This window comes from Acanthisitta chloris, unplaced genomic scaffold (assembly GCF_000695815.1).
Source record: "Acanthisitta chloris isolate BGI_N310 unplaced genomic scaffold, ASM69581v1 scaffold2246, whole genome shotgun sequence".
NCBI lineage: Eukaryota > Metazoa > Chordata > Aves > Passeriformes > Acanthisittidae > Acanthisitta > Acanthisitta chloris.
In genome coordinates, this window is record NW_008678508.1 from 9,113 (window position 1) to 22,192 (window position 13,080).

Here is a 13,080-nt window from a genome sequence, read left to right on the forward strand (position 1 = left end):
GAGGTGTGTAACACCCACTGCCCAGCTAAGGACCACTAGAATAAACTCAGCAGTTTGAACTCCATCTGGTTAATATTCACGTTGGCATAGAGAGGGCCAGCAGGATCATTTGGAAGAGTACATGACAGTACAAGACCAAAATCATTATGTCCATATTTTAGAAAGCAGGCTGAAAACTCACAAGCAGAAGACACAGGACTGAAGTTGGTATCTCCTCCAAACTTCTTTCATTATTCGATGTACCAGATTCAACTAGAACAGAAGAGCAAAGACTAGATGTTTAGGAGCCTGTGCACAGCAGGCCCTTGGCCTTCATTCATTTCACACACCAGTTTATGTTAAACACTTCTCATGAGACTCCTACTAAGACTTCATTATCTTTTTTTTCCCCCTAGGAGCTTAAAATATGAAGTTAGTATAATTTAAACTGTCACTGAATTGCCCTGTTCCAGAGGTTTACACTGCTTACAGCTCATCAATCATGGTGCAAGACATTCAGCATCTTAACACATTGTGCTTCTCAGAGATAATTCATCTCATGCTTTTGCATCAAATTCTCAAAGATCTGTTTGCCATGAAAGCAAAAATTGCATGTCCAAGTAGCTGCACATTTGGCAAGAAATGGTCCCAAGGGCTCAAACAAAAGTGGATGATGTTGAAGACAGTGGAATCCTCAGTTTGCCAAGAAAAGCCTGCAGGAGGAATCATAGATTCTGGCAAGGAGGAACGATGAGACAAGCAAATGCCTCTTCTCCTCTGCTGAGTTTCCTTTTTGTCCATAGTGAAGTAAAACAACCCCCTGGCCCATATTGTTGCTTCTTCATGCTTCCAAACTGACCTGCACTACAGAGTCAGCACACCAAAGCCACAAGCTGTTCACCCTTGGGCCATCTCAGCTTCTGCAGCTGACAGAAACCACACGTGAAAGAGCTGAAATAACTTCCTCTGGCCAACTCTCACCATTGTCATGTGTAACCACTTCCATATCTCAGTAACACAACTGAGACACTTCCTCTGTGCCTTTTATCTCTGGCCCTCACAGTGCAGCAATCAATCAATCCCAGGAAACTCTCGGGAAGCAAGTCTGACCCTGTTCTGCAAGGAGGTGTCACAAGAAGTTACAAACCCTCTCCCCTGACCCAAGATGGCCAAAATCCAGGAATCCTTTTTCTCCCACTCTCTTTTCTCCTTGTTGGCTTTGTTTTCTCCAATGTCTAACTTGTCACAGGCTCTGAGCAAGAGAGAAACAGAACACAGGAGAGGTTCACATGCAAAGGCCTGAACTGGAATATTGGTCTTCAGTAATGGTCCTCTGTACCTCGGCTAGAAAGCTCTCCAGATAGCACCTTTTCCCTCTACCACCACTCCATCCAGCCCTGTACAGCTACTTGATGCAAAATAACCACCTAATACTTTCCACTTCCACACTTTCTATATGCAGTGGAAAGATCCTGTTTAATCTTTCTGGAGTATAGCAAGTTTTCTAAGAAATTAATGATTTCCAGTGTTCAGAGAAGGATCACAGGAACTGCACCTGCTGCTGGAATGACTTTCATCCCTGGCCAGCACACAGGTAAGCAGGTAAGGCCTCTGCATCAGGAGCTACAGCTGGATCTGAAGGATCACTGTTGAGGTAAAGGTTCTCAGAAGCTCCAAAATCACCACTTATTATTTGTGCAATAAAAATGGTTTCCAGGAGTATGGTACTTCAGAACGAGTATTTTTTTGCTGAAGCACATGGCAAACTGCACAGCCTTCTCAGGGCATAGAAAGCTAACAACTTCTTCAGTCACAGTCAGCCTAACTACCAACATACTTGAATCTTAGATGTTTGTGACATGACACTCTCACCAACAGCACAACTCACTTTGGAGGTCAACACCCACCATGGACATTGTAGAAAATGCATGCAGGAAGAGATACCATGACTCAAACTTTCTTTCAGTGTATAACACACAAGATAATGTCTGTGAGGGAAAGGAAACATTATCTGTTGGATAGAGGGAGCACAGGCAGCCTCCTGTCCAAGGTTAGCAATGAGTCTCTGGGGTAACCAAGTTAAGAGCTACATCTGGACCAGACAAGGCCATTTTTCATTGAGTAACAAAGATGGACAACATGAAGTGTTTTGGGGTGAGTACCAGAAGCCCCTTGGAGGGGCTCTAAACCCTTGGAGGGCTCTAAACTAACAAGAGAACACATGACCAACAGTGTGACAGCACACAGGATGACCTAGGCTGATATTGTTGTCACCTTGCTGTCTTGAAATGTCTGCATTTCAAGGCATTGGTGCCAAGGAGGCTCAAGTTCCACTAAAGTAAATTGGAACCACAAGTGCTCAGCTCCTGTGTCTGGTTCTGCAGGAAAGACATGGAAGCAGTCAAAGAAAATAATCAGGAGCAAAGGAGAAAAGGGAGCAAGACAAGGTCTTGCTGTCTTTTAGTGACTTGCAGAGAAGTTTCACCAGTAGATTCTGGTTTGCCTCTTTCCTGTGCCATGACATGTCACTCACACTTCCCCACATTACTTCTCTGTATACAAGTACACACAGTTCTGTGACAGCAGCAGCTCTGGTCTGTTGTTTTAGGAGACACTGACAATGCTCCCAAGGTCTTGGCTACACGTGACTTGAGCTGCAATTGATTGCCACAGTGGCTACAACCACAGAGCCTGTTCTCAGCCACCCCTGGGCTCCTGAGTGTAATGCAAAAAAGCAGATAATATCATCTCTTCCTGTTTCACTGGTTTCATTAGCTTGGCTACACGCTGCTGATGCTCCAGAGAACTGTCAGAAGACTCAAACCAATTCATTCCCCTGAAGAACTCTGAGACATTTAGGATAGAGAAAGGTCTAAGCAGTAAGAGTTTCTGATTAGGATGAGGGGAAACCTAAGTCTAACAATGAAATAATTTTTCAAGATTTCCAAACAGTCTCTAAGATGCATCAACCAGGGGCAGAAGCAATTTTTAGAGACACATTATCTTTGTTTATATATATATTCATTTCTATGAATAAGGCTGTGAATTGAGCTAAGAGTTTGCTAATGGGGAGGGCTGAGATTTGCTTTGCAAGATTTAGTCTACAATAATTTAGCTTTGTAGGTCAAGGTTGCATAGGTGTTTTCATATTTTTAATCTTAGATTCTAGTATAAGTGAACAAACTAACTATGTAGCTTACATAGATACATAAGCTATGCAGCTTACGTAGGTTTCTCCAGGCAAAACTCTGTCTCCTGTCACACCCACAAAAAGCCCCCTGAAGGCAGTATGTAGGAAAGGTGATTTACCCACATATCATGTTGTAATGAAATTTTTTGTCTTAATTAGTATTTCCCCCAGTGCAAAAGACATTATTCAAGACCTGCAGCAATGCATTCCACAGGGAACCAAAATGGATCTGAAGGCCATTATTAGAACTTTCAGGATGAGTTCCCATTTGCATTTCTGGAAGTAAACCATTTGTACAAGCTGTAAAGGGAACAGTTTCTTCTGTATTCTGAGTGACTGGTACAACTCTTCTAACAATACTTTAGTAATATTATTTCCTTTATCAATATACACAATATTAAGCTGAATAATATGTTTAACCACCTTAAAAACAATCTCCTTCCCCCAAATATATGCTATATACACATGGTACATGCCCAAGGATCTACCATGCAACAGACACACTTGCTCACAATAGTGATTATGAAATCCAACTAACCAGGTTTGCAACGTAATCCAGAACTATCTGGTCAATCTTCTTTTTTCCTACGTAGGGTAGATGTCTCATAAGGTGATCCTTTAGCTGAGCAACCATCTAGAAAAGAAAGCAAACAATTCAGTGTCCTTGGGCATCTTCAAAGAGATGCAAAAGCTGCAGCAGGTGCAGGGCCTGACCAACAGGCACTGGCTCAAGGAAAGGTTTCCCCGTTACAACACTCCAGTTCTGAGTGAGATCCCAAAGCTACTGTACAGTCTTGCCAAATTCAACAGCAGATGTGAATATTCAAAATGGTTACTTGGTCCAAATTCAGCAAACTGAACTTTCAAAGATACTAACAAAGCTTCTAGTTCTTGCATCAGTCTGGATCAAGCCAAGTGAATGGAGTGAAAGGAGGAGTTCAATATGAACATTGAATCCTGAGAATATAAGTATTTATTACTTACAAATAAATCTTAGAGATTTTATGATAGAGAAAACTAGCACGAGTACAGGTTGTGGTAGTAGCCAAGAATCTGAGAACCAGAGTGATTAATGGCAATTTCAGGTTACACATTAACTGTGAAGTCTTTAAAACTGAGTGTTTGTTATCAGACAGGCCTTGCCACTCCCTACCCTCTCCTTTGTGAAATATTTGCTGACCTCATGTAGCTTCAGATAGCAACTACAGTCCATGCTGGTTCTTTGCTGAGAATTACCAAGCAGCATTATTTGTTTCAAAGCAAAAAAAAAAAAAATCTGTCTTGAGTTTACATGTAGATTTATTTCTATGTGTCAAGACAGCAACAGAGGTACGAGGAAAGCATAGACAAGGGACAGCAATGACCTCCCTTTTGAATCTGTCTGAATAAGCAGCAAGGAAGAAATGCAGAGAAGCTTCAGAGAAAGAGATGCAGAACATGGAAACAGGAAGACAAGACAGCAGAGAATGAGAAACTGCCTCAGGTTGGGACAGATGGGACAGTGTTGATGTGCTCTTCAGAGATGCAGTGCTGAGACCTCCCAGTGCATGCTGAAGGATTTTGCTTGGTTTTAATAGGAAGAGAATAAGAGATAAATAAAGATGTGTATGTAGACAGAGGGAGGACAGGCAGGGATTTAAGCTGGGATTTACTGCCCAGAAGCATATTGATGGCAGATCCTTTAGGGAGATCACTAGTGAAAAGAGCATAAAAGAGGAAAGAACCTCAGAATGGCCATAGCAGCCCCAGAATGAGGCAGGAGGAAAAGCAAACAGTGAAAGAGGTGTTAAATTGAGGACTAAGAAGATCTATGACCTCTATGAAGAAAGCAGTATGGGGAAATTCACTCATATATGTTCTAAAGACATAAAGTAGTCCAAAAATACAGGACAGAAGGAAAGCAGTGTGGGGAAATTCACTCATATATGTTTTAAAGACGTAAAGTAGTCCAAAAATACAGGACAGAATAAGGAGGAGGTGCTATGCAGGATAGAATAACAGTTTCCAGTTGAAGTTGTATTAGGAAACACCATTTTGACCAATCAGCTTTCCATTGCTGTTTTTCCCCGATGCCTTAGACCTGCTAAGATGACATCATAAACTCTAGGAAATGCCATGTTTGCACCATAGCTGCTCTGAGTGAGCTTCCACCCAGCACTGGCACTTCGTAGCTTCCTCTTTACACATTTGTGGAGGCTTCGCGTCCCCTAGTGCACACTGAGGAAAGCACATACCAGTCCCATGAGTAACTGCTGCTGATAATCCTCCTCTTCGAAGAGAGGTACTAGCCTAGCCCCTGAAACAAACAGAGCAGGAATCATTCAAGGACGTGACACTACAGAAAGACCATGAGATTTCAACCAGCTTCAGAAGTACTTAGGAATATACACACAAACAAACAGAAGTTGTGGCTTGATCTACTCACCTACAGAACTAATTGAAGAATCATGGAGTGCATAAGAGAGAACTGAGAAATGGAAAAACCCCTTTATCTGCCACCCTCTTCCTCTTCTCTTTGGCAATTAAGTAAGAGTTATCACAGTGTGGTGACTCAAGAGAGCAAAGAGGCACAGGGAAACTTCTGGGAACACCAGTGCAAATACATGTGCTACTTAGATCTTGTCATTTACAACCAACCAGGCTAAATCAGCTGCATTGGTTTTCCAAGGAAATGGCTGGACAGAAAGTCAATACTCCAGAGAATAACCTCCCACTTTGCTAGTTCTCTCCATGGTCTGGCTGCTTCTTCACTCAGATTTACAACTATTATGAAAAGAACACAACTTTTCTAGCCGAATGGAAGGAAACACAGCACCTTCCAGGATTTGAAGGGCCCCAGGGAAGCTGCAGAGGGACTCTGTGTTAGGAGCTTCAGTGACAGGACAAGGGGCAATGGGTACAAATTGAAAGAGGGGAAATTTAGGTTAGATATTAGGAAGAAGTTTTTCCCTGTGAGGGTGTGAGACACTGGCACAGGTTGCCCAAGGACATGGTGGCTGCCCCAACCCTGGCAGTGTTCAAAGCCAGGTTGGATAAAGCCTTGAGCAGCCTGGCCTACATCAAGACAAGTTTTACTTACCAGAGTCCCATGTGTCCAGATGAGAAAGCACCCTGGGGTTTGAAACAAAAAAAATCAGTGTTTCATATGCAATTCTCCAAAGGATTTCATAAGGACATTAAAAGACTTAAACGAGCCTTTGATCTTTCAAAGACAGCTAAAGAAATCTGAGAATGCTACATGGGACCACTTTTAATGAAAATATTATATAGCATTAAAACATTTCTGTCTAGGTTGCATAAGAATAAATCATCATATCTACCATAAACTCCCTAGCTCTAGAGGCCTGTGTGTATTTCAGAACATGCTGTAGTCATAGAATCATAGAATGGAATCATAGAACATTCAAAGTTGGAGGAGACCTCTAAGATCATCAAGTCCAACCATTAACCTGTCACTGCTGGAACCCCCAAACCCTAAACCATATCCTCCAGTGTCAGATCCAGATGCCTCTTAAACACTTCCAGGGATGGTGACTCCACTACCTCCCTGGGCAATCTATTCCAGTGCCTGAACACCCTAACAGGGAAAACATGTTTCCTAACATCCAACCTGATTCTCCTCTGTCTCAGCTTATGACCATTCCCTCTAGTCCCCTCATTGCAGCCATGGCAGGAGAGACCACCAAGTGATTACAAGGATTCCAATAACTGATTTTCACCTGGATAATCTTCTTTAAAGTAAAGTACCTAATCAGACACTTCATCAACTCGTTAAATGGCACATGAAATCCTTCAACATACTTGCACGAAGTAAGAAAGGGTAAATATAATAAAACCAGTACATACTTTTTGGCATTTTCGAAAATATTCCTCAAATAGGCTGTGGTTCTTCTCTCCTCTCTCTGGTTTAGAAACAAACAAAAATCCCCAAATGAACAAAGCAGAAGGACAACTGAAATACTCCCTGACAGAATGCAGATGAGAAATGAAGCTGGTTTTCCCTCTGAATGGGGATAATGTACAGTGGGACTTCAACCCACCTTGCACTATTTTAAGAGAGTCAGACTTATAGGCAATCACCTTGAGTGAAATGACTGCAAGTCTTTGCCCTTCTCATAATGGTTTTCCCTCTGAATGGGGATAATGTACAGTGGGACTTCAACCCACCTTGCATTATTTTAAGAGAGTCAGACTTACAGGCAATCACCTTGAGTGAAACGACTGCAAGTCTTTGCCCTTCTCATAATCAGATTCCCATTTCTTCATGTTTTGAATAAGAAAAATCAACTTGTCCATGTTTGGCTTTAAAACACTCACTTCAGAGGCAGCTCGGGAGGCTGTTCCAGTGCATCAACACTTACCTCTTCTGAAAGCTTGTGCCATTCCCTCCTGAGCACATTGTTTTGGTAATGCAAGTGTGGCTCTGCATACTTCACACTCTCCAAGTTGGAGCTGAGTTTCTCCCAGAAGCCTTTGGAGTTTTGGAACTGCAAAGGATTGAAGGAAAAGCATGAAGTTGCACTGTTAAAGAAATAGCTCATCACGCTCCCACTAAGTGACTGCAAAGACAGATGATTATTGTAGCTTCATTACAGCCTAAGTGGAAACAGCTTACAAAAAGCAGCTGAACTAATTTCTCTTGATTGCAAGGCCTGGGTAGCATTTACTTCAACTTGAGGTGCCTGTAGTGTAGATACTTTGCCACCTTTGTATCCTCCAAGTCACTGGAAGAAATGAGTACTTCTGGGTCATAATTCATCTAACCTATTTCACATACTGGGATGGGAATAACTGCACCACAGACTACACTGTTCATATTGTCTAGACTTCCTCTGACTATAAAAAGAGCCTTAGGCAACTCACTTAGATGTAAATGTTTACATTTGGTCAAATAAATCCCATTCCAGGTTTTTAGCCGTTCCAAACAGAGGAACACCACCAGGACCCAGGCAGCTGCAGGCTGCCACTATTTTCAAGCTGCATTAATACTTAGATTGCAAACATCCATTTATCAACCTCAAATAACAGTGCCTCATCCCAGAAAAGAAATAAAATCCAAACACTTCCATAGCAATTCTAAAGCCTTTGACTCTAATGCTGAAATTAATTTAAACTCAGCTGTGAATAGACAGCTGGAAAAAAAAACCCAACCCAAACCACACTGATTTCCTGAGCTAGTTCTCAGACTCAGTATAAGGATTTGAAGCTGCTGTTTCTAAAGGGAGGGAGATGAGATCACTGCTGAGGAAGAGATGAGATTGAGCCAATTCTTTTGGGCAGTTTTAGAAAAGAAGAGATGGTACCAGGTGCTCTTGCCCCTCTTAATATACACCATCTCCCAGTACAGACACTACATCAGTGACATTTGAATGAAGAGAAATTTGAGTTCACAATATTCCTCCATCTTGCACTAACATGTTGGATTTTGCTCCTTTTCTAAAATGACAATAACTTGGAAAGAAAACCTCAGAAGGAAGAAACCACTTCCTACTATAAACTACAGTTTGTCAGGGAAAATAAATTTCACAGGCTCAATCCTGCCAGCCACTTTCCTCCTGCTGCCTGTGCCTATTGTCACTTTATTATTGTAGCTGCAGCACAGAAAAATAAACCTCGGGTTTTGCTTCATGTTAGTTATATTTAGCAGCTGCAAACTAGGAGCACATATGGCACCATATGTTCACTCTGTTGGAGCTAACTTAGGAGATCTCCAACCTACTACTGCAGGATGTTGCCTAAATGTTACCAATCTGAAGCCAGAGAACTATCAAAGGTAGTGTGAGACTATCATCTAGTGACTAACTCATGCAACTGCTACAGCAGCACTGCTGCAAAATGTGCTCAGGCCACACTGGACTTGGTTTGATATGCAGCAGGGGGAAGCAAGACAGCAATTTGCTTTCCTATACTAAATCTGTAGCAGGAGGTGGTAACTTCAGGGGTGTTTGCTTTTGATTCCAAAAATCTGCACTGTATTAGATCTCATTAAAAATTCAGTGATCAAACCACACCTGATACTGCATAGCACAAATCTTTTTGTGACTATGGACATAGCCCTCCTAAAGGCTCTCAACTCACAGGCTTGAGAAGTCCAAAATAGAGGATGTTTTTAATTAAATCTGTTGTTTCTTGAGGATCATCAGGACAAGGACTAGAAAAAGAAAACGTCTTGCTCCTAGGTGTTTATTTTGCAGACATTCCTAGAGAGTCAAGGATTAATAGCTAAGCACAAACACCTAAAAGACATTGTATTACCAGAAGTCAAAGCAAGACCTAACCAGGCTGCAATCCATGAAAAGCTCCCATGAAGCCTTTCATAAGCAGTGATTTTTTCACCTGAAGGTAGAGAGCTCTCTGCTATACCTCTCTGAAAGGACATAGAGTGACAATTACCTCTAAGAGGTCCATGTGCTCTCTGGGGGAACTGCAGTGCTGTGCCTCCCCAGCAGGGAAGGCATTCAGAGAGCTGTGTGACTACCTACAGGGATGCACAGGCAGCTACTCCTTAAAACATCACTCTGCACCCCAGTGGCTCAGGGCAGCTTGAGGGAGAGGCTTCTTCCTGTGCTCTGATAACTTGTTGCACTAAGCATTTTCACTCTTTTTCCTGGACCTACTCCTATTTTTTCTTCCCTTCTTCCTCCTGCCCCTTTTTTCTCCCTTTCTGATCAAGCCTGTTTGTACCCCTTCAAGTCTCATATCCTTACGGAAAGCTTTTTGGCAACTGGACTGACCCCCCTTTCTTACAGACTCAATATATCTTGTTGAACAGGAATTCAGTGATAAAAACACACCTGATACCCAAACAGCACAAATTGTTTTGTGACTATGGACATAGCCCTACTAAAGGCTCTCAACTCGTGTGCTTGAGAACTCCAGAAAGCTTCTCCTAGTGACAATTCCCCACTGTTTCTAGGAGATGCCATAAAATATTTGCAAAAGAAATACCACATGTGGGACCTGATTTGTCACCAGGGTCTGACTCCTGATGCCAACAACATGCACCAACTGAAACACCACCTGAACTCGAGCCGTGGTGAGTTTGTGATGCTGGAGGGGTACAAAGCAGCCAGAGGACTAAACCTTACCCTGTGTATTATCATCTTTGTCCTCATGCAAGAGTCAGAGCAATTTGTAGTCAAAAGTAGCAGGAAATATTTGTCTTTAGTTCAACTCTGACCTTTCCAATCTGTTTAGGTTTCAGACAGAAATAGGAAATGAGTTCCACAATCAGGAAGTATAGCTGCTAAGGCATGTGCCCCCAGGGGCTTGAGGTTCAATCTCAGACAAATTAAAGGCCTGCTAACTTTGACCTCTGTGAATTACAGGGATTATCTAGCAACAAATTTTCTCAAGAGCTGATTTTCTCAGGTGTCCCAGCTCTCAGGGCAGCCTTCCCAAGCAAAGCCCAATTCCCTGACAGCATCCCTATGATCCTGTGCAGCACAGCTGGGGTGCCCTGCTGCAGAGTGGGGGAGCAGTGGGCAATTTCACTGATTTTACAAGGTTTTGTGAACAGTGAAGCTTTATCACTAATTATATGCAGTGGGAATGAAAGACTCTTGCCTGTTCAAAGAGCTACATGGAACAAGACAGTCGTGTATGCAGAGTCTAATCCCATGTGTTACTGGTACTGTTGTGTCTCAACTCTAACTCTTCCCATTAGCTCCCCACAACAAACTGCCTGTTAAACTCCTCTTTCAGGTTTTGTAGGGGAATACTTAGGAAAATTTCAAGTATTTCTCTAAACTGGAGCTGAGGGAGTGGAACGGGAAGACTCACTGGTGTTGTTTTCAACGGAAAGTACAATTTCCTACCCAAACAGCATGTGCTCTCCCCATCCAGCTCACTGCCTTTTCCAGGCTGTGCAGGAATTTGTCTAGATTTAGTAGCCAAAGCCCTGACATCAGTGCAATCACAGGATGCTCTGGACAAAACAAAGTGAGAGGGTCATGAACCACTCATCCCAATGGCAGCACAATGGGGGGATATGTAGGGATACACAGAAATCCTACGTGTCTGTTAGGCCAATCCTGCCTTCAGCTAACAAAGTCACACAATGAAGTGGTATCAATCAGACCTAACCAGAATGAATCCTTGTAGGATGTTGAATACAAGTGTCTTTAGAAATGGAAAAAAATACACCTTTGAGCTAGCAAACATCAGTCTGAACAACTGATATAACCAGGCAATTTTCTGTTCACCCCTATTTTTGGACAGGGCTGTGGGGCCACGGTTTCCTTAGTGTTTAGCACAGCTCCATCCCACAAAAAAATCTGCAGTTTCTAATCTGCAAATACAAATGCAGTTTTATACTGAAACTTACCTCTAACACAGGTAGAGAAATAATGTCTGTTGCACATGTTACTCCAGGGATAACCTATAAACACAGATCAATTATTTATAGTCTCATAATGTAGCATAAAACATGGTATTGTTTGGGTATTAAGTCAACCTCCATTATCCATTTCCTCTGTGAAACTAGCTAGGTAGCCAAAACCATAGTCAGTTTTGCCAAAAAGAAATATGGAAGATGTTTCTCTCATTCACCTCACTTGAAAAAAAAGGCACCATATTAGAATATTGTCAGATTGGGGGAATTAAAATATACTATTTCCCCTCACTGTAAAGTCTTGCCTGAAGTTACTTCTGCAACTTGTAAATCTTAATTCTACTGATTCTGTTTGTCTTGGAAACCAGCTGCATGATTTTGCTGGTTAAATATATTCTATACTCATTATAAATCTCATAAGATAAGGAATAAATTCATACTTTGTCATGAAAACGGAGATATTTCATCATCCATTCCATTCTAGTAGCTGTTCTTATTTTATAAATGCTTTTATTTGTTGGCAAAACACTTGACTCATGGGAAACACCACAAACACTTGGCAAACTAAAACAGGCAGAAAGCACAGATATGGATTTAGAGCATATCTATGAAAAGGTAAGACACACAAAGGCTGGATTAAGGGAGAAAAAACAGACCCTCTAGCTATCAATTAAAGTACCAGCTGTTATCTTACCCCAATCCAGTCAAGCAGTGATGTGTAGGGCAAAAGTTTATCCAGGTTTTGAGTTTCTGGACACATTCTGCAGTACAGGGAGGCTGATGGCAATGAAAAAAGATTTATAAGGCTAAGATTTATAAACTATCAGTTAACAAGAGTAGGCTTCACAGTTCCTTATCTAGCACTTTTTTAGGGACAAATCCTGCTCCTGCCTCTGAAACAGCTTCCTCCGTGGTGGAACTGGTCCCATTCTGTGCACAAAAGGAGGAAGAGAAGTCCAGATGGCTGCAGGGCTGGGTCAGCTGCTTGGCTACAGCTCAGCACTGCAGGGGTCCTTTGTACAAAGGCTCAGGGCACAGGACATGCACTGGCTAGACTGAGCAATCAGCTATTAGAGGAGAATATCATGATATGCCAAATCCTTATTAAAAAAAATGGTTTGGGCTAGGCTAGAGGAGATTTGTTCCTCAGCTCCAATCTCTGACAATAATGCTAAATCTGTTTGTTCCATCAGACAGAAGAATGCATTTGAAAAGTTTTACTGTCAATCTGATTTTGAGATGGCTCTGTATCTTCTAAACTACTGATGTTGTCTCCAGCACCACAAAATGCAGGTCAATTAACACGAATCATAACCAGAATGTTCAGAAATAGGAGTCAGTTTGTAACACTGTGGCTGCTCCTTCAGTGACAACTAGAGGATGCAGGAAAAGAAATACCTACCAATGATAAACTCTTGAATGGGGTCAAAAGAATGACATGTTGACAGGTTCTCAGAAATCCACTGAATAATCTGTCAGAATGAGAACAGGGAGTTTGTCACATCTCTCTGTTCAACCATGTGTTGTAAAAGACCATAGAAACTTAGGTTTTGGTAGTAACATTCAGCATAAAGTACAG

The 13,080-nt window shown here is 41.9% G+C and overlaps 1 protein-coding gene across 1 annotated transcript in view; it reads right to left on the reverse strand.

Moving 5' to 3' along the window:
• Positions 1–13,080, reverse strand: part of GSAP (gamma-secretase activating protein) — a gene marked incomplete at both ends in the record, with an annotated part of 40,373 nt that overhangs the window by 6,351 nt on the left and 20,942 nt on the right. Inside the window, 9 exons of the mRNA XM_009076893.1 lie at positions 182–252; positions 3,708–3,803; positions 5,404–5,465; positions 6,249–6,280; positions 7,016–7,071; positions 7,531–7,656; positions 11,496–11,549; positions 12,196–12,278; positions 12,904–12,973. Coding sequence (XP_009075141.1) covers positions 182–252; positions 3,708–3,803; positions 5,404–5,465; positions 6,249–6,280; positions 7,016–7,071; positions 7,531–7,656; positions 11,496–11,549; positions 12,196–12,278; positions 12,904–12,973 — 650 coding nt within the window. The remainder of the gene's footprint in view (positions 1–181; positions 253–3,707; positions 3,804–5,403; positions 5,466–6,248; positions 6,281–7,015; positions 7,072–7,530; positions 7,657–11,495; positions 11,550–12,195; positions 12,279–12,903; positions 12,974–13,080) is intronic.